Genomic DNA, 22,577 nt, shown 5'->3' on the forward strand with positions numbered 1-22,577 from the left:
GTGACCAGATCAAAGCCTGGGTGTCTGAGCAGGCAGACAGGGATGGGGACTTCATTAAGGGTCGAGGTCAGACATCTAATGATTAGTGGTGAGCACCAGACCGCAGGCACAAGTCAGACTACAGAACCCGGGGAGGGATGGGTGGGTGGGTGGGTGGTGGGGAGGCTAGAAAAGGAATCTGCGATGTTACTGGAGAGAGAATGAGGTCTGCATGTGTATGAGTGTTCTTACCGACACAGAGGCTCCACCAGGTCCCGGTCCAGAAAGTCGTGGTCCCTTTTCACTGAGGAAATGTCAATTGGAAACTGGGAATCTGTCAGAGAGAGTGAGAGACATTGAGTTTTGTCATTCAAAGCAGCTACAAGGAATCACGCATTTTTGTTGATTCTGGGGGCACCTGGCAAAATCTGTACGAGCACCATCTCCTTGCATCGTAAACATCTTTATCTGGCGTGCGTATTAATTTCTGAATCAAATGAGACAAAGAAGCGACATTACGGCGCGCTGTCTTTCTGTTTCAAGCACAGCTGTTTGCATGTTTTGGAAACATGACAATATGAGGATGGTGAGACTAAGTGAACTGTGTTTTAACGGTCAGACACTTGCTAATGTTGAGGCTGTTGTTGAGCATCCATGTCCCTAGAGTCTTCTCCATGTCCATGTCTTTTTGAGGTGTGTCAGGCCCTGTTGTCCCTCGTCAGCTGTGGCCTCAGTCAGTCGGAGAAACCGCTTTGATTGGTTGTTCAGCTAAGCGAATTGGTGCATGAAAAGCAAAGAGGACCCAGAAAAGCCCCTTACGCCCGTCACTGTGGTATCCAGGATTTGACCCGTTCGGTTATTCAGTCTGTTGACGTTTGAAAGTCAAGAGGAGTTTTAATGACTGAATCATTTTATCACTATTCAAGTTAGTCAGACGCTAAACCGGAAGTTGGCCAGCCTTGGCAGAAGTCTCTGCTGTGCATGCTCCTTGGGTCACACAACTCACAAGTTCCGGGAACTTTATACCTGTGAAGTCAAGAGTTTTTTTGGCTTCACGCACCACTGAGCAGCTTTCATAGGAAAGAACAGGGATACGCCTCTGAGGCTGTATCCTGATTTTAATTGTTCAATCCATGCTGCAGGAATATGAGCCACTTGGCTGCAGTCCTCGCGGTGCGTTCAAGCGCAGCATTGTGGCTGATTGACGGGACGCGATGCAGTCAGCCTTCATTGCTGCTAGTTCCTTGACATCGGGCTTTGTGTGTCTGGTGTCGCACACTACCACAAGACTACAGAGCAGCTTCTGTCCTCACCCGTAACCAGTTAAAAGTTCGTTGTAGTTTGTTTACTGACTGACACGAGACAGCAGCTTCCTTTCCGCCCGTTAGCCGTTGATGAAGTCGGTAACATGTGGCACGACTGCTGTTACTGCCACCTGTCATCTGCAGTTCATAGTTTACAGAGCAGCAGGCGCACATTTTCAAACCCCCGAAATAACTTGGATTCTCCACAATGCCAGCGCCAAAATGACTCAAGCCTTTTATTTTGGCGACTCTTTGTGTGTGGTGGCCGACTGCAAGGCATCGCGGAGCAGCCGCAGAGTCCCAGAGGCCGGCATCCACAACCCGACATTACAGCCGTTCTCAGAGAAGCGCAGTGTGTGTGTGTGTGTGTGTGTGTGTGTGTGTGTGTGTGTGTGTGTGCGCGCGCGTGCGTGTGTGTGTGTGTGTGTGGAGTTAAAGAGGGACTGCTGGATTTTGAGAGCTACTTCTTAGATTACTGGGGCCATTTCCTGTTTGTGGCTCAGCCTTATGAGACCCGATGATCATCACATAAATGTTGCCTCTGCAGAAAAGTCGAAAGAGGGGGGGGAAATAAAGATAGGAAGAGAGAAAGAGGTAGGAAGAGAAGACTACAAAGAGGGGACACCTGGATGAGAAGCAGGGACGGGGATGACGGAGAAAGGTGGAAGGAAGAAGAGAGAGAGGGGGAGAGAGGCTGTGAGAGTCCCAGCAGTGATAACAAGGCCTTTCCCATGACCCCTCCCTCTGGACAGGAACTGAAGCCTGGAAATAGAACTGCAGCGGCCCTGAAGATGGGCATAAGAAGATGTAGGGAGAGAAACAGTGGGGGCGAGGAGATGGAGATGAGCAAGGGGAAAGATTTGAAGTGCTGTGGCCGTGTTACCTTCATAAAGCTGGGCGTACTGTGGAAATCCTGCCGCTCTGAGCCAATCACAAGCCTCCTTAGCCTCGATCTCTGTAGAGCAAGGAAAGCAGAAGAGTCACGTTGAGAACACACTTGACTATATGGATTTTTTGGCAACAAGTCAGAGTAATAATAAAAAAAAAAGAACACTGTTTTGAAATGGGAGCCATTAAAACATGTCTTTTTTGTGGAGGAAAGTCCCCACGTTATTGAATTTCCCTCTGAGAATTCTGGTGGACTGATGTCTTTTATATGCATGAAAACAAATGCTAAACACAGATGAATAATGAGCATCAGATGCTTTTGTCTACAATCTCTACCCTAGGATGTTTAGATTTTTGTGGGGGGGGGGCGTCTCAGGGAATTACATTTTCCTCTGGGAATTCACTGGAATGATGAGACTGGAAAAGGTGGAAGGGAGCCAGTGAGGGACACACAAGAGAGGAAACAGTTTATATACAGTAGAGTTAACATTTACTCAGTCTTATGACTTAAAATACGACTCTGGTAAAAGTGAAAGTCACCCATACTTATAATACTTGAGTAAAAATATCTGAAATGCCAAGTGCCAAGGTAACAAAGTTAGGTTAACAGCAATAAATATCGTAAGTACAAGTAAAAGTAAATTAAACATTAATTTACATGTGTGTATATGTTGTACGCTTAGTGTTGGCTTGGTGTAATTGACCTGGCATTTTACTGATCATCTAACCTCATCAATTTCATGGATTTACGTACATGTGTGTTCTTTTCAGAATTTGATGTCGGCGACACATTTCGAACAAGTTAGGATCAGGGGCAGCACAAGACCGTCAAAGTTGTGGAAAGCTCAAATGGAAAAAAAGAAAGTAAGTAAGGGACACCCTCGAAAGGCTCAGTCGCTCCCAAGCAAGGATGGGGCGACGTTCAACACTGCTGTGTGAAAACCATGACTGCATGGAGGCTGCTGCCACACGGGGCTTGGGAACATTGCAAATGGTCACATTCTGTTTTAAATTACAAGTCCCAACTTTTTTTGGGGTAATATTCATGATTACAATATACAGCTTATCCTGTACTTTCAACCATTTGTTTTTTTGTCAGATTGTAGCCGCTAATGCATAAATTTAACAGGCCTTACACATGGCACCACACCCCATTAGGTGCTGCTGCCGCCAGCACCCTGAGACGTTTTACGGCCGCTTGTTTTACTACTTTTTTCCGCTAGTATATGTATGGCAGCTCGAAAATGTGTGGGTGTGTGCATGTGTGCGTGTGTGTACATTTTCTTTATGGGCAGACACTGATTAAACGCATCTGCAGATCTTTTGTGCTGACAAAGATGTGAGAATGAACTTGGTGCCAGCAATTTAAAAGATGTAAAGTACGCACATCAAACACATTCACGCTTACGCATACAGTGCATTGGCTACATATCCTTTAAAAAAAAATGTGTGCAAGAAAGAGCTGGAAACTCTTGAAAAGTTTGTTGAAACACGTCTTCTAAAAAAGGATAGAATGTGATAGAATGATAGAAATGATAAACATGGATTACAGGGCCATGCCATTATGAGACAAAGTAAGACCAGAGGACAAGGCTTAATGACAAGTTTTTAAACTCTAAAATAATCCAAAACGTCCACACAAGGTTCCAAAATAAAACACTCGTCGACTAACCACCGACAGCAAGCGGTGGCTGCCATTATCTCATGCCTCTCTCAGCGTCCGTTTGCCCGTTTTCACTTGTCTCACTCAGCCGTTCAGAGGTGCTGGCAGTGAATGGGAGAGGCACCGCAAAAAACACAGGGGACAAAGTTCAGCGGGGGCAATAAAAAGCCTCCGTCTCCACCATCAGAGATGAGAGCGGCCAGGAGGAAATGATCCCTTCGCCGCAATACGGCAATTATATCCCTCTCCCAACATTCTCGGCATAACTCATCTCTTTAAATCACATATGAAGCAACACGAGGCAAAAAATCTTTCTTTTTTTTGGGGGGGGGTAACACTCTGAAAATATATACCCCGGAGAAACTCCAGTGAGGAGCGTTTCACCAGAGAAGACCTGAGGAAATCTGAGCAGCAGAAAAAAACTTACTTGAAGCCCTCATGGTGCGGCCGATGACATGCCTCTACTTCTCTCTCCTCTGCTCAGACTGAGGTTTCCTCTCCATCCCATGGCACATCCACTCGCCTTCCATCCATCCAGCTTCACGTCAAGTGATTCTCTCTACTTTCTTCCTTGCTGCCTCTCCAACCCGTGTTTACAACTCTGCCCCCCTCTTCCAGCCTGCCCCATGCAGGCTTTCTCTTCCCTCTAATTTTCTCCTCAACCTCCTCTCTCGCACTTTCTGCTTTGTTAGGATCCACATACAATATCTCTCTATTTTCCCCTGCTCTCTCTCTCTCTCTCTCTCTCTTTCTGCCTTGTGTTCAAATTCTTACCCTTTCTTTCTCGCACTTAACCATGTCTTTCTTCACTGTCACTCGTCCGTTTAGATTCTTTCTACAGAGACCTCCCCGTTCTTTCTCCCGCTCAATGCCACCGACCCCACATCTTCTTCGTCGTCACTGGAGCCGCCGTCGCCCCCGTCACATCCAGAGAGGAAATGGCTAATTTCAGCCGGCATTCGCATCAGCCAGCCCCCAAGGTCGAAAGACTGACGACTGACTGGACGCTAACTTCACATGTCAGCTGAACCTACCGGCGAGCCAGCAAGGAGACTCTGACCTCGGCCTCTTTTCCTTTTGGTTAAGTGTGCAGCACTGCAGACTGGAGCAATATGCGGGGGGAATGTACATGCATTTTACACACACACACACACACACACACACACACACACACACACACACACACACAGCGCAGACGCTTAGCGGAGTCCAGATGTTGCCCCCAGTGAGTCAGAGAATGCAGAGAGGATGAGACCGGCAGACAGCTGGGGTGGGGAGGGCAGCAGGGATGGACGGACCCTGTGGGAAAACCACAGGCAGGAAGACATACCACACCAGCCGCTTATTTACTGGATGCGAGATTCGAAAGATTATCGGCTCTTTTTATAGAAGCCACACGAACGGGCGAGGTAAAGGAGGAGCAGGGAAGATTTACAAAACGAGAAAAATGTCAAAGGATAAGTCTATGAAAAAAACAAAATAATGCCCGGAAATATATTGATTTTATTTTGTAAGTGTGATTAAGGACTACATATTGGCTTAGCCTTTGGACATGTCACATTGTGATATTGGGTTTTGTCCAGGAGACATACATTGGCCATATCGCCCCAAACTCACACCACAACCAACGATGAACTGACCCCATTTTCAAGTATTCCCCGTGTATTGAAAGCCTAACGAGTTCTGATTGATCTCCTCATAAGCCGCAATGTGTCACAGGTGGTATTTCTGTCATTACAGTGAACATGGGGAATGGAGCATATTTTCAGCCGACCACTCATACAATGTTGTGTTGACATAAACACTCACTAGTGTACCGAATCAGAAAGACACATCCAAGATTAACTCCTGTGTAATTTTTGCTATACATCTACGCAAATCAGCCAATGTGATATATATTTGTGAGAGGCCAATATGGGCCGATAATATCAGCCGACCTGTATGTCTGACAGTCTCAGGTACATACGAAAGGCTTTCTCTAGACTCAAGTGTTTGGTTTGACCATTCTGACCTCCTCACTCTGCAGATATAGAGGACTCATTCTAAGGTATGAAAACCACAACAGTTCTTGTGCCGAGCTGTTTCTCCTCTGATTAAAGCATAATCATCAATGTTATATATTCCATTTCTGCCAATATGCCCCCCTCCAATTCCTACAAACTACAAAAAGAACCAGAGCATTTTTTATAGATACTTGTTTGCAAGTTTCCAAAAGATTTTTCCCACATTTCTCTAAACAACTCCAATTGAAATTACAGAGACATTTTTTGCCTTCAAGGACTAAAATACAAAAAAAGACCTGCCCACATGACGGAAATGTCTAATTGGGTTGCAGTAGACTGGGTGCACAATATGACAACAAAACCATCATACTATGATTATGTAGACAGATACGATTGGTGGGAATGATCGATTTTGTTACATTATCAGTGAAAAACCTTTTAAAACCATGATAATGATGATGCTGCTGCTGATGATGCTGCTGCTGATGATGCTGCTGCTGATGATGCTGCTGCTGATGCTGATGATGATGATGATGTGATGGGACATTGCTGCAGCTCTACAGCACGTCAATAAAATGCTGTTTTTTCACATTTTTACTTTTCTCAAAATATAGCAGCTTCTGAGATTTGGATACTGCAATTGGCCATTTAATTGTGCAGCCAAAAAAAATGAGGCAAACTTGAAATCCCATCCCATCCACGGACTGCATCTGAAACCATCAGTTTCTGAATTGCATTTACCCTGACTTTTCTAGAGCGGCATCCCAAAAATATTCAACAGTTCTGAAGTCTACACATACAGTGGGTAAAAAAAAAGCACAAAGGGGCGTGCTTCGCGGTGTTCGTGTCATGTGTTGTTTGGGCAACACGCCTTTGTGTTTGCGCACAAAAAGGTGCCAAGTGGCGGAGCTCCTGTCAGCGTGAGGACAAAGCACCGCTATTCGTCTGTGCAGAATTTAATCAAGAGATTAATTAGGGCGCACAAACATGTTATTAGTGGGCCGCAAAACACACAAACGCACACAGTCGGACGGAGCTAATCCGGGGGCTGCCTACCGTGCCTTTCCCCTCAGTCCACTCCACGTCGCTGTGTTCCTGCTGCGGAAGAGTGTATGACAACCGGCAGTGAGCCACTAGAACAGCAGCAGGGGAAGGCGGACAGATGGTGTGTGTGTGCGCGACTGAGTGTGTGGGTGTGTGAACACGGGCGTCCGTGTGTGTGTGGGACAAAGGGGCTGTAAGGTAGTTCCTTACGTAATGAGGGTGCCCGCTATGTTACATAATGCACACAATGCCAGCACCCTGATGTCCTCGCAGCTTTTTCTCTCAAATTTGTGGCTTTCGGTCCTCTACATTTCATTTCCTTCCTTTTCCTCCAACCTTGACTTTCTGACAGCCTTTTCTCAGCATTATGGAAGCCTTCTGTCAGGTCTTAAGGACCCTGCAGTGACGTGCATGACATCATTTCCTGCTCTCAATTTCCCAGGGGGCATGTGGGCTAAGAACAGCAACAGGAAGTTTTCTGGACATAGCTGTTAGACAGACCGACGCTCACTGCAGAGAAGAGGGGGGGTTAATTTTCAAAAAGTCGTATTTAAATTTGGTTTATTCTGTCAAAATGAATTCGACAGAAAGAACCACAAGCACTGACAGCGGAGGGAGAAGCAGTGAGTTATAGTTGGTACAGGTTGTACAGGCATGAGCTCAGCAGTCACTCACACACACACACACACACACACACACACACACTTACAGGAAGCCTGGAAAGCAGCCATATTCCCACATACGCTAAAGCACTTAGTCCATCATGTTTAAAGGTCACAGAGGGGAAAAAAAAAGTAGCACTAAAGGCAGAGGAGGAGTGATGGGAGAGAAGGAGGAAGGGAGGGAGGGAGGTGGAAGAGGAATACTCGTCCCGTCTCAGATGGTTCATCCGCGATGATGTCGAGCTCTCAGGAATGCACTGTAAAACTGAATCAACGCTGGGCATTAAAATCGCCGCAGGCTCAGACGCAGAGTCTCTCCTGTGAGGTCAGACAGCACCTGGATGTGCGACAGATGGGGCAGGACTGCTGCGCGTCAGCTGTGATGATGATTACTAACAGCACTGAGGTTATCGCCAGCGTTAGATCGGCAAGATTAAGATAAAAAAGATTGAAGGTGATCAAGTTGCATGTCCGGTCGTGAAGCTTTTCTTCCAGCAGAGGGTGTTATAGCGTCGCGTTGCAGCACGTCTGTCAAATTGTGGTAACTTCAGTGGGATGTACACTATGTGCTGCATCTTCTCCATTTTGCTATTCTGTGGTCAATCATTTACAAAGACGTGGTTATGTGCTCAGCTGGGATCGGCAGTCAGCACGGCTTTGTGGTTTTTTCCCTCTGACAGCTCCCCTCAGTGAGAGCCTCTCTGGAAGCATCCTTCATCAACTGTTTAGATGAACAACACAGACAGGTGACAGTTTCAATGGAAAACCTGACTTGAACGAGTGGAAAAACATAAGAAATGCCTCCATGCAGGGGAGCTCAAGGTCAGCCACCAGATTTCATAGAACTACTTAGAGATTTTGGAAAGAGGTGTTAGGCAACATTGATACTCCTCATGGAACAGAGTCCAAAGGATGTGACTTTATTCACCTTCCTGAAGAGCGGCAGAAGCTAACACTGTAATAAACTAGTGAACGGCATCCACCACAACACTGAAGTTCCGCAGAGCCCCTTTAAAGTCGGAGATGTTACACTCCTCAGTCAGCAGCTCTGACAAGAAATTAAACAAGGTCTTGATATTTTAGTAAAGCCTTTTGAGGCTCCAGAGGAAGTTGCACGTTAGCTGATAAATTGCCTGTGTCTCAGCTGCATTGAGGGAAATGAAGTCGCCAGGTTTTGAAAGGCACTCCACCGGCCAAACATCGCACTCATGTAACGCTCATTATGACAGTTTGAAAACAAATGATCAAATTTATACAGCCGAACCAGAAGCATCACCTTTTTCATTCCACACATTTTTCTTCCTTTTTGAACCCCTGGCGCACACATTTCCCATAATGCAATTCAGCAACTGGATGACACCACTGGAGGCAATATATGAGATTACATGCAGCTTCCACTAAAGCAATAAAAAGACTTCATACTACATTTTCACCTGCAAAAACACTTCAGTATATGAAATTGGTAGAGTTACGTTGAGACATTTTGCACTGAGCCTTTTCTCGATGGTCAAGTGGGCAGGGGGGGTTGTTTAAAGAGAATATATCTGACCTACCAAGAAAACTAATGTAAAAAAAAAAAAATCCTGAGCAGAAAACAGGTGGCTGGATTGTCACCCATCTGTATATAGCCCATGTGTATAAGTGGCAGGGGGGACGGCATGTACTTTCAGATATGAATCAAGCTTTTGTAAGGCTTCAGATGTAGGTTTGGTCCAGAGAGAGAGAGAGAGAGAGAGAGAGAGAGAGAGAGAGAGAGAGAGAGAGAGAGAGAGAGAGAGAGAGAGAGAGAGAGAGAGAGAGAGAGAGAGAGAGAGAGAGAGAGAGAGAGAGAGAGAGAGAGAGAGAGAGAGAGAGAGAGAGAGAGAGAGAGAGAGAGAGAGAGAGAGAGAGAGAGAGAGAGAGAGAGAGAGAGAGAGAGAGAGAGAGAGAGAGCGTCAGAGAGCGAGAGCGAGAGAGAGAGAGAGAGAGAGAGAGAGAGAGAGAGAGAGAGAGAGAGAGAGAGATTATGATTGAAATGTGTGTAAGTCCAAGAGGCAGGCACTGAAAGTTAAATAAGTCATACCATCACTCAAAACCAGCACAGGTATAAACTTGCTTCTACTACATTCCTCGCCCACTGCAGCTGTCATCTGCCTCTCTCGCCTTCACACATAATACATATCAGTATTTTTTTCATTTTAAGTTTGGCTCGCAACGACATATTCGTCAGCACTCAGGACTCACTCAAGACCTGACAAGTTTCTTCTCCTTCATAAAACCACGAGCTGTGGGCCACAGTACAGCAGATCAGCAGAACAAAAGACAACACAAAGATCTGATGAGTGCGAAGTCTACCAACACCAACACCTGAAAAAAAAACAAAAAAACAACTCATGCTCAGAGCAGAGTAACTCATCTTCGACACTGAACTCACACAACACACATAAGGAACAGGCAGTGGAGCAGACCAAAGCCTCTTAAATGAACGCCGGGATGTTCTGTTTACTCCCCGGGAAGCATGAGTCATGTGACAGGAAGTTGAGGAAGTAACCATGGAATACAAAGCTGACGAGCTGGGTAGAGAGGGGACATAGACAAAAACAATAACACTACGCTCCTTTAGGGGTTTGTTATGACTTCTTTTTAGATTTATGGAAGGCATCTTTGCAGGGGAAGTGGCTCCATATGTCTGTCTGAGCAAGACCAGAAAGAAGTGGGAGTGCTGGCGACCTGTAATGTCTGAGCTCTTGCCAATAAACCTAAAAAGCATGATGAAACAGAAGATGGATGGGCTGCTTCTGGACGCGTAAGGTCTATTCATTTCCAGTATGTAGAAATCTGCGTAGGAGGACGATTACTGCACAATTCCCTAATGACGAAGGGTCACAATCCCTTTCTTTGTTGGTTTTCCACCAAAATTAGAACTTCTTTTTTTTTTTTTTTTAAATGTCAGTACACCCATTGCTACTTCCAACAGGCAAGGCAGCCCATTTGTGATTCTTATCCGAAGCGTTCGGCTGTACGTCACTGACGTCACGTTTCACGTCACGAATGAGCCAGAAGAGAAACAACGGGGTGAAACGGTGGCTAAATTCTTTTGAGCGTCACAACCCCCCGCAAACTCATTTTTTAATGTCATATTTTGAGCCATCCTGTCTGATAACGTTTGGAAAGTCTAGAAGAGCTGCACGATTAAATAATTTTAAGCTAGCTGACTTGGTCGGTGATCCAGGTATTTTCATAGATGGGAAGTCTAGTTATAAAATGCCTGGATTAGCCAAGGTGATAGAAACCTGTTTCTACTGCAGAGACGACTGACCCGGGTGTAAATGCTGAGTGTACACACAAAAGCCCAATGTTAGTGGGATATTTGACCAGTGGAAAAGGGGTAAAAACAAACTGACTTCTTGATCAAAGCTTGCATTGTTTGAATCTGCACCCAGTGCTCTTCTCTTGGACAATGGACAATCACATGAGGAGTTTGTTGAGTTCATCCAAAGGAAAAAAGAAAATTAGGGAAAGCCACACGAGGTAGGCTTCAAACACTATAAAGTCAGAGTCAGATCTATACACATAGGGCAATAAAATGTCAAAATTATGAAAAATGACGAGCCTAAGATGACGACCTCAAATGTCTTGTTTAATATAGTGGAGTAAACAAAGCAAAAGTTTGACCTATTATGCTTTTTTTCCCCTCACGTTGTTGTGCATGCAAAAGATCTTGGAAGTTAACAGTCCACACCAACAGATGCTCCTCTATACCACAGAAAACACTGCTCCTGAAACACCTCGTCAGTAGTCTAGCCTTTAATTCTGTCACTATGTGACATCACACTATGTCACCACGTCACACATTTGCATAACTTTTGCCTTGCGGCTGGTTTTTCACACAAGAATTGTTCTAGCACAGCTGCTCTGCTGTCATTAATGCTACTGGTTCAGGCTTGTGTGAGCTGACCAATCAGAGCAGACTGGGTTACTGGGAGGAGGGCCTTAAAGGGACAGGGACAAGTTGCTTTTTTGAGCATTAAAGCATGTAAAACTGTTCTAGCAGTAACCTGAAATAAAACCATGAACCTGAAAATGAGTAAAATATGTCTCCTTTACTTACTCAAACTGAGATAAATTTCAAAATATTTGCTAATTAATTCAATAGTTGATCACTCATCGATTATAGATCGTATATCTTTAGGTTCCATCTCCTTGTAATAACAGCTATCTAAAGTAGAGAACAACTATAATTCTGAGAAATTACAAAATTGGATTGAATTTTACATAATCTTCTCCTCTTGTAAGAATCTCATCACACATGACCACTTGCCCATAGCTGTCTATTTCTACCTTGTGCCAGCCTCCGCAGCAGCTGCTGGCGGGCAATGATGCGCGAGAGGCGCAGGGCCGAGCGCCGACGAGGGGTGCCGCCCAGCCTCAGGTAGTGGTCCTTCCCGGAAGGTGTCATGGCCTCCAGACAACTTCCCTCATTGGTGCTGTCGCCGTCACTCTCGCCGCTGGTACTTTGGTCCTTGGCACTTTGATCCACTCGGTCATCGATTTCCATGCTCCCACTGTCTGTGAGGTCAGCACTATCCACGCTGGCCTCGGAACAGACGGCGTCAGCACTCTCTGTGCTGTCCACACTGTCAGCGACGGTCAGTCTTCTGATAATTCCCCCAGCAACGTCCTCTTGTAGGACAGTTTCTATTCCGTTTGTACTGTCCATGCTCGCTGCATCATCCACATCATCCATAATGGTCCATAACACACTCACCAACCTAGAAGTCCCGCTCCGCTCTCACCCTGATGAGTCACTATGTGAGCACTCTTCCTGAATTCCTGCCTCGAACATGCCCTCACTGGAAGCCAAACCAGCTCCCCACCCGCCTGCCGGCCTGCCTCCTCCCTTCAGCTCACCACAGCCGAACAAACACACACAAGCTGCATCACACCACCTGATACAGATGACAGACCTTGTTCTCCCCAGACACACCCACACATGCTCACTTCTCAGCTAAGATTGGAGGAAGTCTCACAAACTCATAAAAGTTATTTCCTTTGCCCACATGACCAGCGGCCAATGGCACGAGAGCTCAGGGAACGCTGCTCCCTGAAGCTGTGCCAGAGACACAATTTGGTACATGCCTCGAGCGAATGTGTGTACGGGTGTGTGAGAGAGGGGGATATCTGGGATGGGAGATGAGAACGGGGATAGGCCTGAGAGGAAAAACATTCTCTCCCAGCAGCTGTATGCCAGAGTGAAATGGGAAAGCGAAGAACAATAGAGAGTGTGTGGGGGGGTTGCACGAGTCACGAACTGTGCTGAGGAATGTATGTAGGAGAAAACCTATTGTTACTAAAGCTGAGTAGGACTGTGATGCCATTCAGAAAAGTTCTCTAAATCCACACCAACCGAGCTCAGACCACATGACATGTCACATAACTGATCCCAACAACAAAATGTGCATCAAAGGATCAAAATTAAAGTGCTCATTCTGACCTACGTTATTATTGGATCGCGGAAGCAACAACATGGAAGCAGCACTTTACTACTGTAGTCGTTCCAGATGAGGCTAGTTTGAACGTCTTTGTTTACAGTTGGGCCTGTCACAATAACCTTTTTTAGGACCATAAATTGTCCCAGAAAAAATTGAAAGAAATTATATTTATTACTATATATACACATTTACCAGATGCTGTTATCCAAAGCAACTTACAGTAATTCATAGATTCATACACTGATGGCGGAGGCCGCCATGCAAGGTGCCAACCAGCACATCAGGAGCAGTTTGGGGTTCAGTATCTTGCTCAAGGACTCTTCAACATGCAGACCAGGGGAATCGAACCAGCAACCTTCCGATAACAAGAGCTGGCTCTATTGTCATTTCAAGATCATTTCATGCCACTGATTTATTGATAATGTAATATCGTAATAATGCAAGTACACCCTTTGAAAGAGGACAGAACTTTTGATACATAGTAACATTCACACATTGGAATTGGAATGTGAGAACGTCAAAAAGAAATAAAATATAATTAAAATCAAACCAGACTCTCAGGCTCTGCTAACAAAAACAAACTGCAGTTAAAGACATGAGACGCTGATAATACATGTATGATAAGATATGTATGATAAGTCATTAATGTAGCTTCGTTACAGGCCAGTTTTGTTCTGTTCTTTCCCACAACAAAGAAGAGGTCATGAAATGATTTATCAGGTAGAAAAGAAGAAAAGACAAATACATGTGCATTCATTTCCCAGAACTCTTTGATTTTTTTGCTAAATGCTGGTTCATTTTACCTCCTTGGGCCTAAAATAGCTATTAAAGAGAAACCATCTCAGTATTTGAGAGGGGGAAAGTCTCTTTGCTGGAGCTGCTGACAATTCCTAAGCCTCTTTCACACATGCACTGATACCCTGAGCATTCTCCTGATATCACCAAGGGGAGCTGTGCGACACACAAAATACCATTCTTTTCTGCTTTCCACTCTTACTTTGATATTGCAGAGACATCCACAATAACATGAGGGACATACAAACCATAGATCTGATCCACATTCTCATAAAAACACCCCCAGGAAACAAATGAAAACTCCTCTTCATGCACCACTTTCACTGCCATAGTATATGTGCATATGTTTTCATAAAATATTCATAAAACATTGCAGAGGTAACATGTTTACACTGTTTTCTTCGACCAAAACAAATTTGAATATGAGGGTGCTGACATCAGCGTAATGGCTTTCATTTAATATGCATTTACGTGAAATTCTTTCTTAAAAACTACAATATTTCCCTCTGAAATGCAGAAGAAGTATAAAATAGCACAATAGGGAACTACAACACTGAATGATCTGTTTTATAAAGATCACCCGCAATCCACGCCGGGTCCCTCTTGATCGCCAAAGCATCTGTCAAACAACAGTTGTGTAGCAGTTGTAGTAATCCACGCTGACGTCTGAAATGTGTGACTGAATCTTGCCATACAGTGAATGAGTTGGAGGATAAATCTATGGAATGCAGTGAAGGAGGAGCTCATACTTTGACCTAGTTTGGCAGAATAGTGATTTGCAAGGACTAGAGGATATCAGGGGGTCATTTTAATTCATTTTGGGGGGTGGGGGGTGGGGGGGAGGCTTAAGAATTTGATGGGGGGGCACAGGAGAAGTAGGTCACGGCAAAGTCAATTTCAGGTCAGCAGTCACACTCGGGCACCTGATATCGCAGCGGAGGGGCATCATTACTGTACAGCAGAGAGATTCAGCCTGCAGGTCAAATGCTTTCAGAGAGGTGAACACGTATCAAATATTAATGCTCACTCACAAGTCAGGGAGGAATCTAAAAAAAAAACAAACTGTGATTTGATTAGACTGCCCTCTAGAGGTAATCTGGAAAAACAATCACAACTTGTCTCCAAAATGTCTCACAGAAAAAAACAGGAAGTGTGAACTGACTTTGTTTACTTTTAATGTTAGAGTGGATTAAGTGAGAAAAGAAAATAGACACGACAAAACACGACGCAGAGCGATGAGTGGACCCTCTGACTGATGCCGGGCACCGGCAGGCCAACGCAGTAACGTGATCTTGATCTAAATAGATGTGTGTAAATGGACTGGCACGGGGGAAGGGCTGTAGTAAGGAGACAGTAATATGATAATCATCACTCCGTCTCACTTACAGCTGGCCAAAACTGAACGGGCAAAACTAAAAGCTGGTTACAGTTACGCGACAGTAAAGGTGAATGATACAAGCAGGGTGGCAAAGGTGGGAGCACAACACGATTCAGTTGGTTGAAATAAGGACATTCAGAAACAAAAGTCATCTTTGGCGATGCTCCAGTCTCCAGATCTTTAAAGACTCAAAGTGATCGATGACAACTGACTATAAATATCAGTAGTTTTTTCCTATTAGAGCACACAAAAACACAAAATCTGCAAGGGGAACTTCAAGACAGCTCATGTGAGTGTTGAGTTTTTCCTCACCTTGCCATTAGAAATACACGTGTGAAAAAAAAAAATGGTGCACAACCAGCAGGGGGCGATATGATGGGAGAAAAGAAGGAAAGTAGTGTAAAAAGGTAAATAGTGGGTTTGAGCAGGAAGTTTGGGATGGTCACAGGACAATCTCCCAAGAAACCAGGCTGTGAATCCTGTGTGAAGCCAACAGTCAATGGTGAATCTCTTAAGATGTAGTTAAAGCCAAACCACAGTCTCTTCCTAAACCTAACCAAGTAGTTTTGGTGCCTTTATTTTGAAAGCGAAAGCAGATTTTTCAAGAGGAGGGGAGGCAAAACAAGACAGTGGGTCTATTACACAAGAGGATGATCAAGACATATGGCCGCACAGAATCACACACAAATACAAATGTATCATGCTTAATTGTCTTTTAAGAATGCAAAAAAGTTGTTTTTTTTTTTTTTTTTTATGAAATGGATTTGTGCTTAGCTCAGCTAAATGGAAAGGAAGTGATAAAACTCCACTGTGGACATTAACGGGCTGTCATGTTCTCATACTTCTTATCATGACCCAAACCTTTGCTCGAGGACAGGATGTAACATATAAACTACATCCCTGAAAAAATATCCCCAACAAAACAAAATACCCATAAGTGAAATGTTCTACTGAAAATCTATACCATGCAAAATATTGTTTTATGAATACCAGTCACAAAACACAGACAAAAGTGGAGTTGGAAAAGGAATCAGCAATAGAGTTTAGATGAGGAAAAGGCTCCAGGTCTCGTTATAATAAAAAAAAAAAAAAAAACGCCTTTGGGAGGTTTTTAACTATCCAAAGGATGACACTAACCAGCCTGAGCTCCACAGTCAGTATCTCCAGGCTTCAGGGCTCTGACTTTCAAAGCCTGGTCACCTTTAATCTTTAACCTATGGACTTAGATAGAGCCGAGGGAGCCCATTCCTGAGCATCTGAGGCCGCACATGTGCTCAATAGAGATAAAAAAGAAACATCTGATATGTGCGGGGAGCAGGCAAAATCATATCAATCATTAAACTGACGCGTTCAAATGCGTGCTCCAGATTTCTGAAGCTCTGTAACACAGATAAATTACACCCAGTCATCAGAATAAGATGTTGGCATTTCTGCTTTTCTGCAAGAAGTGTACCGATGAGAAAACTGACTCAGACGTCGGGATAATTTTCATACCACGTCCGTGGCAACACCATTGGATACTCTACACAAAAAAAATATCTTTTCTCAACCCTTACCAAGTTGTTTTTGTACCTGAATGTAGCCAGAACATAAGAAAAGTGTTGTGAGAACATAAAATGGAAAAAAAAAATCTAACCTAAAGACACGTAAACAACCAATCATAAGTAAAGTTTTAACATGTCTGTGGTTCTCAGAGACATTCCCAACATTGATTCTGGTGATCGGGTTACCTTCATGAAAGGTATGTAAAGGCTTTCACCAAAGATGAAACCTAAATTTCGTTGGTACAGCCTTTAGATTACCTTAGAAAGCACAAAGCCACCTCTGAATGCGCCTTCAAAAGCATTCAGAGCCACAAACACGAAGCCGAACAATCACTGTGTTTTTACGCCAGCTAGCCGAGTATTTACAGTACAGCAGTGACAGACAGCTGCAGGTGGCGAACGGATATATTCGCGTGGAGGTGATTCAAGGTAAAGGTTTGAACTCATTTACCTGCATCTGTGTTTTTTTTTTCCACCCACACATGCACAATCGCCAACAGCCCCCCCACACCGAAGCGACTAAGACCCTCAAATCCTGCACGCAAAGGGAGCTCCAACCCCCACCGCTAACCTAAAAATCTGTGGGATTACCGCTAAATCCAGGTGCTATTATGCGCCCTCAGTTTTTCACACATGCACGACAGCATTCGGATGATTGAGCGGAAACATGAACACAATCGAATCCACCTGAACGCGCCGTGGTGACTTGAATTGTGTCGCCTAATCTCTGTGATTTCTTGGACTCTCTGCGCTGCTGTATGTGCATTTGTCCTTTAAGCACCATCTATCAGCTTTTATTTCAGTTTTCAGCCAAATCCAGTGCATCATTTTGAAACGTAGGCCTGATCTTTTACATCATTTCTTGCTCAAAACAGCCGACCCTCGCGAATCCACCGCACGGTTTCCAGATTCAAAACATCTGATCGGCTCCCAACATGCACGTCCACATACAAAATGCCATCTTCTGTGCGTAACGGAGAGGCCACATGTGCGCATTTCAAGGATTCCCCCCTTTCCCCTTAAATCTGATCCAGACAGATGTGAACTGTGTGCCTCATGAGCCCATGGGTTAAGCAGTGGGGGTGGGGTGGTGTGTGGTTTGAGGACAGGATTAAGGGGTGAGAAATTGAAGGGTGGGGGTGGGAGGGGTAGCAGGTGCGCCCGGATGCTCCATTTGACTGGAGCATGAACACAAAGCCCCTTCTTCATTGTTAATTACCCATCATGCAATACCGAAAATGATGCTCAACAATGGCTCTGTGGCCTGTGGCTGGCCACACAAGCGATTTATCAGCGCGCTCTGCACTTGACAGGCACTGTGGCTTTGGCTGATTCTCGGTTTGCGGGGTGCTGAATGTGGGAATGTTCATCGCTTAATTTGCTTAAGAGGCAGACATCTCGATAATCACATTAAAGCCAGGAGACAGATGCAACTCTCTACAGAGAGAGAGAGAGAGAGAGAGACATCCAACCCTGCGCATCCAGGCCACTGTAAATATAGAGCAAACCCGCTGACCCTCCACAAACTTGGTGCATTGACGCGCATGGAGAATATTCTCTGACTCCCCGCTGATTAAAACCCCCCCAAAATATATGACCCCCCCCCCTCCTTTCGCTTTCTCTATAAGCAATTCCGCAGACTGGGACAACAAATGCTGATTGACTGGCATCTGAACCCCCCCTCACCACCCAGCTGGGCTCCTGTCCACAGCACATGCCTGCGCTGGTTGGAGCACTATATTTGACAATGACCTTCCCAAAATATCAGTCAGCGCGCTGCGCAATGACGCTACAGGCATAACACACACGGGCTACACACGGCGAGATTAACTCCTGCCTCCGATAACCCCTGTTAATGTTAATCATCAGCAAACTTGTTTTGAATTGTACGATGAGTAAACGAATATGAACGCGGGCAGAAATCCATCTGATTTTTCTTTTAAAAACACAACGGGATGTCTTAGAGGAAGCAGTTCACGACCCCCGCCGCAACAGATCTGCTGAGCAGAGACGCGTCGGTCGCGGATGAGAATTAAAACAGTACAATAAGTTTCACTCTCTCTCTCTCTCTCTGACCTGCCAGCCGTCTCTCCCGCACATTCCTCCACAGCAGATCCCAAGCCTTGGACGTGGAGTCCCGCAGCTGCTCGCTGATCGACCGCCGCAGCTGAAGCTTGGCAGACCTCCGCTGGGTTGTCATTGCGGTGGAGGCATAATTCACTCCCTGACTATGATAATAATACTAAAATTAAAACAAAAACAAGCAAACAAAAAAAAAAGCAACCCGTTATTCCTCCTCAGTCCATTTATTTATGTTATTCCAGTGCGCTCCCGGCTGCTGCTGCTGCTGCTGCTGCGGTGCCGCAATGATCGTCACCGCTTCACCTGGTGTGAAAGCTCCTCTAACGCTGCGTCACCTTCCTGCACCAGCGCATGAGGTCCTGTTCACAAGATCCAGACCCAGAAAAAAAATTAAAAAAAAATGAATCAGTCCATCCAGCTTGTTTTCTCCTCTCATCTCCTGCTCGGCACCCTGAAGGTGCAGCAGCGCCTCGGCATAACTTGTTCATGTGAGTCTCTGACATGGAGAGAGCCAGATGTGAGAGGCGGTGTCCCCCCCCCTCACCCCTCCCCTAACACTCTCTCTCTCTCTCTCTCTCCCTCTCAAACACACACACACCAAACCTACATGCTCTCCCACCCACACACCCAAACAAGGATCCCTTTCAGACGACCCTTGATACACACTAATAACACACAGCCATGCCGCACATACAAGCGCGCACACAGAGTTGAGTTGTGCTGGAAAAGCTCTCCTGAGCATCCCCGGCTCATTCGCTCACAAGTGTGACGTTTTTCACAGGGAGGCAACTGCAGCAAGGGGCCACAGGTCCTGTCCCGCCACCGGCTATATAGATCATTTTTGTCTCATCAGCTGGCAAAAAAAAAACAAAACACAAATGTGTGTGACTTATAATGACGGGAACACAGGGGGCGGCAGCGAATCCTCACATTTCAGATGCTGGATCCTGTAACCGGTGGTGATTTTTTAAAATCATAGCTGCATTGGGAATCTCTTTCTGCGATGTGAGAGTGGTTTAAGTGAAAAGAACACAACAAAACGCACAAAGGAGTCATGAGTACGTTTTGAAAGTGTTTTTTTTTCCCTTTAACTGCACAAGTGAAGCGTTCAGGCATTAGTTCTTCCACGGGCTCATGTGCAAAAGGGAGCGAGGATCGGATCGATATTCGAGGAAAGATTACACCACCTCGTCCCAATTCAGGGCAGCACGGTGGTGTATTGGGTAGCACTGACTTTCCATCAACATGAGGGTGAGTAAGCAATGACTGAACTTGGGTGAACTTATCATTTGACCAATGGTAAAAGGCGAGCACGCTCAGCGCACACCTTCCAGTCTGCCTGACGACCTGGGTGAAAGTGCAGGGGCATCAGTCGTCTGGGTCGTCCCTCTCTCTTTGTGTGTCACTCACCCGTCTGACAGGTTGAGAGTTTCGGGAATTTCTCTCCGAGCTCTGAGTTACTCTCGTGTTATCCCAGGAATGCCAGACGGAGTGATCAGGCCGGCCGGGATGCCTCCTCAGCTGCCGTCCGCCTGACACCGTCGGATGTCCCGTTTGGGGTGTTGAGTTCCAGGTCAGCGAGGATCCGCGAGCGGAGGGCCCTGATTCCACATTTCGGGCCTGTCGAAACACGCTCGACATCCCAGGCAGTCAGCAGAATCCCGCACTTATCCGGACACCAAACACCGCTTTACCGGTCACTGCCATAAACGGGGCTATGAATAATCGCTTTGGGGATTTTTACTCCAAAAATGTGATTTCCACAGTTCCCAGTCAAACGTACAGTTGACACGTTGGAGAGGAAGGCTGGAGTTCACAGCCCCACTCTCTCTGCCTTGCCCTGCTGTGGCCTGGTGTCCAATGACAGTCAAGCTGTGGAAGTAGACCCGGTGATTCATACTCCTGCGTTAAACTGCTGAGACCAGGGTGAGATTGATGGCTGGCGCTGGCAGTCAGCGATGATGAGAGGAAAGGTGGTTCAGGGGGGAAAAGACTGATGAAACTATTAGTCGCTGAGAGGAGAGGGAACGAAAGAAGGGAAGGAGCCGAGGAGCCAATAAGGGAGAAATCTGTCGATAAGACCAGTGAAACTAGACGATCCGGTGTGGGACGGGAGGAAGCAAGAAATGGATTTCCACTTCTTGGAATAAAGCATCAGATGAGTTTCCATCAGTGTTTAGAACAAAAAGAGGATGAAAGTCACACGGCATGTTACTTACCACATGAGACAGTTCATCATTTACATACAGATATCTTTTAATTTGAGTTTTAGAAAGAAAACATCCTAAAAACTACTAGAAATAAAACTTTATATATACAGCTGAAATATTTAGTTTCCCATTTACCATGCAAGGTGTAAAACACTCCTGAAGATGACTTAAAGCCATGGTGACATTCTTTTTAAGTCTTATTTTGCCCGACAAACTGTCCAAACCTGAAAGATATCATCACATTGGGCAGTCAGTCAGCTAATCAATGAATAGATGCATTCAGCTCTGCCCAAATATGAGACATTTTCAATACCTCCTCAAGGGTAAGCTTCTCCCTCTTAGCCTCGTTATTGATCGGAGGTTAACAACAGAGGCGAGCAGAATAAACAGTTGAATCAGCTCTATTCATGGGGTTCAGGATCCAGAGCTGGCAAGAGACCCCAACATACGCAGGCGCACAGCATTAGATCTGTGAGGCCAAGGATCCCTTTAAAGAAGACGTCAGCGCTGGATGCCGTCGCGGAGGCTGATATTTGGAGTGGGAGAGCTTTATTCATTTGGAGGAGAGGACTGGAAGGAGTGAAAAGAGGGTCTGAGAAAAGACAGAACTGAAAAGATTATGATGAGTGCATGCGATGGGAATAAGACTGTGTGGGAATGAATTATGCACAGGCACAAGCCGAACCAGCAAATGTCTGGTAAAAAAGACACAAACAGGGTCTTTCTTTCAAAACACCTCAGGTTTACAGGTGAGAGTGTGACATTTCCCGGATGGATCAGATGGACACAAGGCAGCCCGGTCACCAGGATGTCAGCAGGGGAAGTTTGTGCAAACCACAGACACGTTCCAAGGTTGGCATTTGTACCAAAAGTGGCACATCACGTTCGCATCAAATGCCCATTAGCTGACTCTGACATCAGAAAGTGGAAGGGAAGGCCGTGGCGTTAACACAAGCTGCAAGCCCTCCAGACAGGCGACCACACCGAGAGTCCACAGGGACGTTAGCAGCTGTTCTTGTGGCAACCAAAACCAAAATCGTTATTACAGGAAAAACATTTTATTTAACAGGATGTTGGACCATCTCAAGCCGGTTTTGTGGCGACCAAGCTTGATATTTTCAACATGTTTTCCCAACCCTAACCAAGTCAGTCACCAGCATCACCAAAACACAGAGTGAGTGAATAACTTTTTAAAAGAATGATGCTCTCTCCCTCAAGCACAGTTTCAGAGTCTTGGAGAAACTTATGCAGAGGAGCTCTCAAGTTGTTGTCAGTCAGATCGAAGTGGCTTTATGGTTTAAAATCACGATATCAAGACTAGTGTAGTAGCTGCAGTTCTGATCAGAGCAACAGGAATATTTGAGCGTTTAAACAAAAGGTACAGAAGGGTTTAATGTGTTGTGGTTATTTGATCGTGGAACGCTTCTCAGTCTCTTTCTATTCTATTCACTATTTCCATGGTATGGATAAGAGGAAGAGATTTTCTCTTTCCATGACTATATTTCATCTATAATCCTATGAATGTACGGTTCCAGTCATTTTGCTCAAGAACGA

The 22,577-nt window shown here is 45.3% G+C and overlaps 1 protein-coding gene across 8 annotated transcripts in view; it reads right to left on the reverse strand.

Moving 5' to 3' along the window:
* The window catches only part of LOC119031009 (stAR-related lipid transfer protein 13-like), a 62,757-nt gene that overhangs the window by 12,233 nt on the left and 27,947 nt on the right, over positions 1 to 22,577 (reverse strand). For 5 of the 8 annotated variants that reach the window (XM_037119079.1, XM_037119081.1, XM_037119080.1 and 2 more), the window contains 2 exons: positions 2,167 to 2,238; positions 232 to 313 (listed from right to left, as the gene is read on the reverse strand). In XM_037119079.1, the coding sequence (XP_036974974.1) occupies positions 232 to 313; positions 2,167 to 2,238 (154 nt within the window). Of the gene's footprint in view, positions 1 to 231; positions 314 to 2,166; positions 2,239 to 4,261; positions 4,980 to 11,863; positions 12,505 to 18,807; positions 19,173 to 22,577 lie in introns of those variants that run through there. The other 3 variants (XM_037119083.1, XM_037119082.1, XM_037119086.1) reach the window with 3 other exon arrangements.

The sequence above is a fragment of the Acanthopagrus latus genome, chromosome 13, assembly GCF_904848185.1.
Source record: "Acanthopagrus latus isolate v.2019 chromosome 13, fAcaLat1.1, whole genome shotgun sequence".
Taxonomy (NCBI): Eukaryota; Metazoa; Chordata; class Actinopteri; order Spariformes; family Sparidae; genus Acanthopagrus; species Acanthopagrus latus.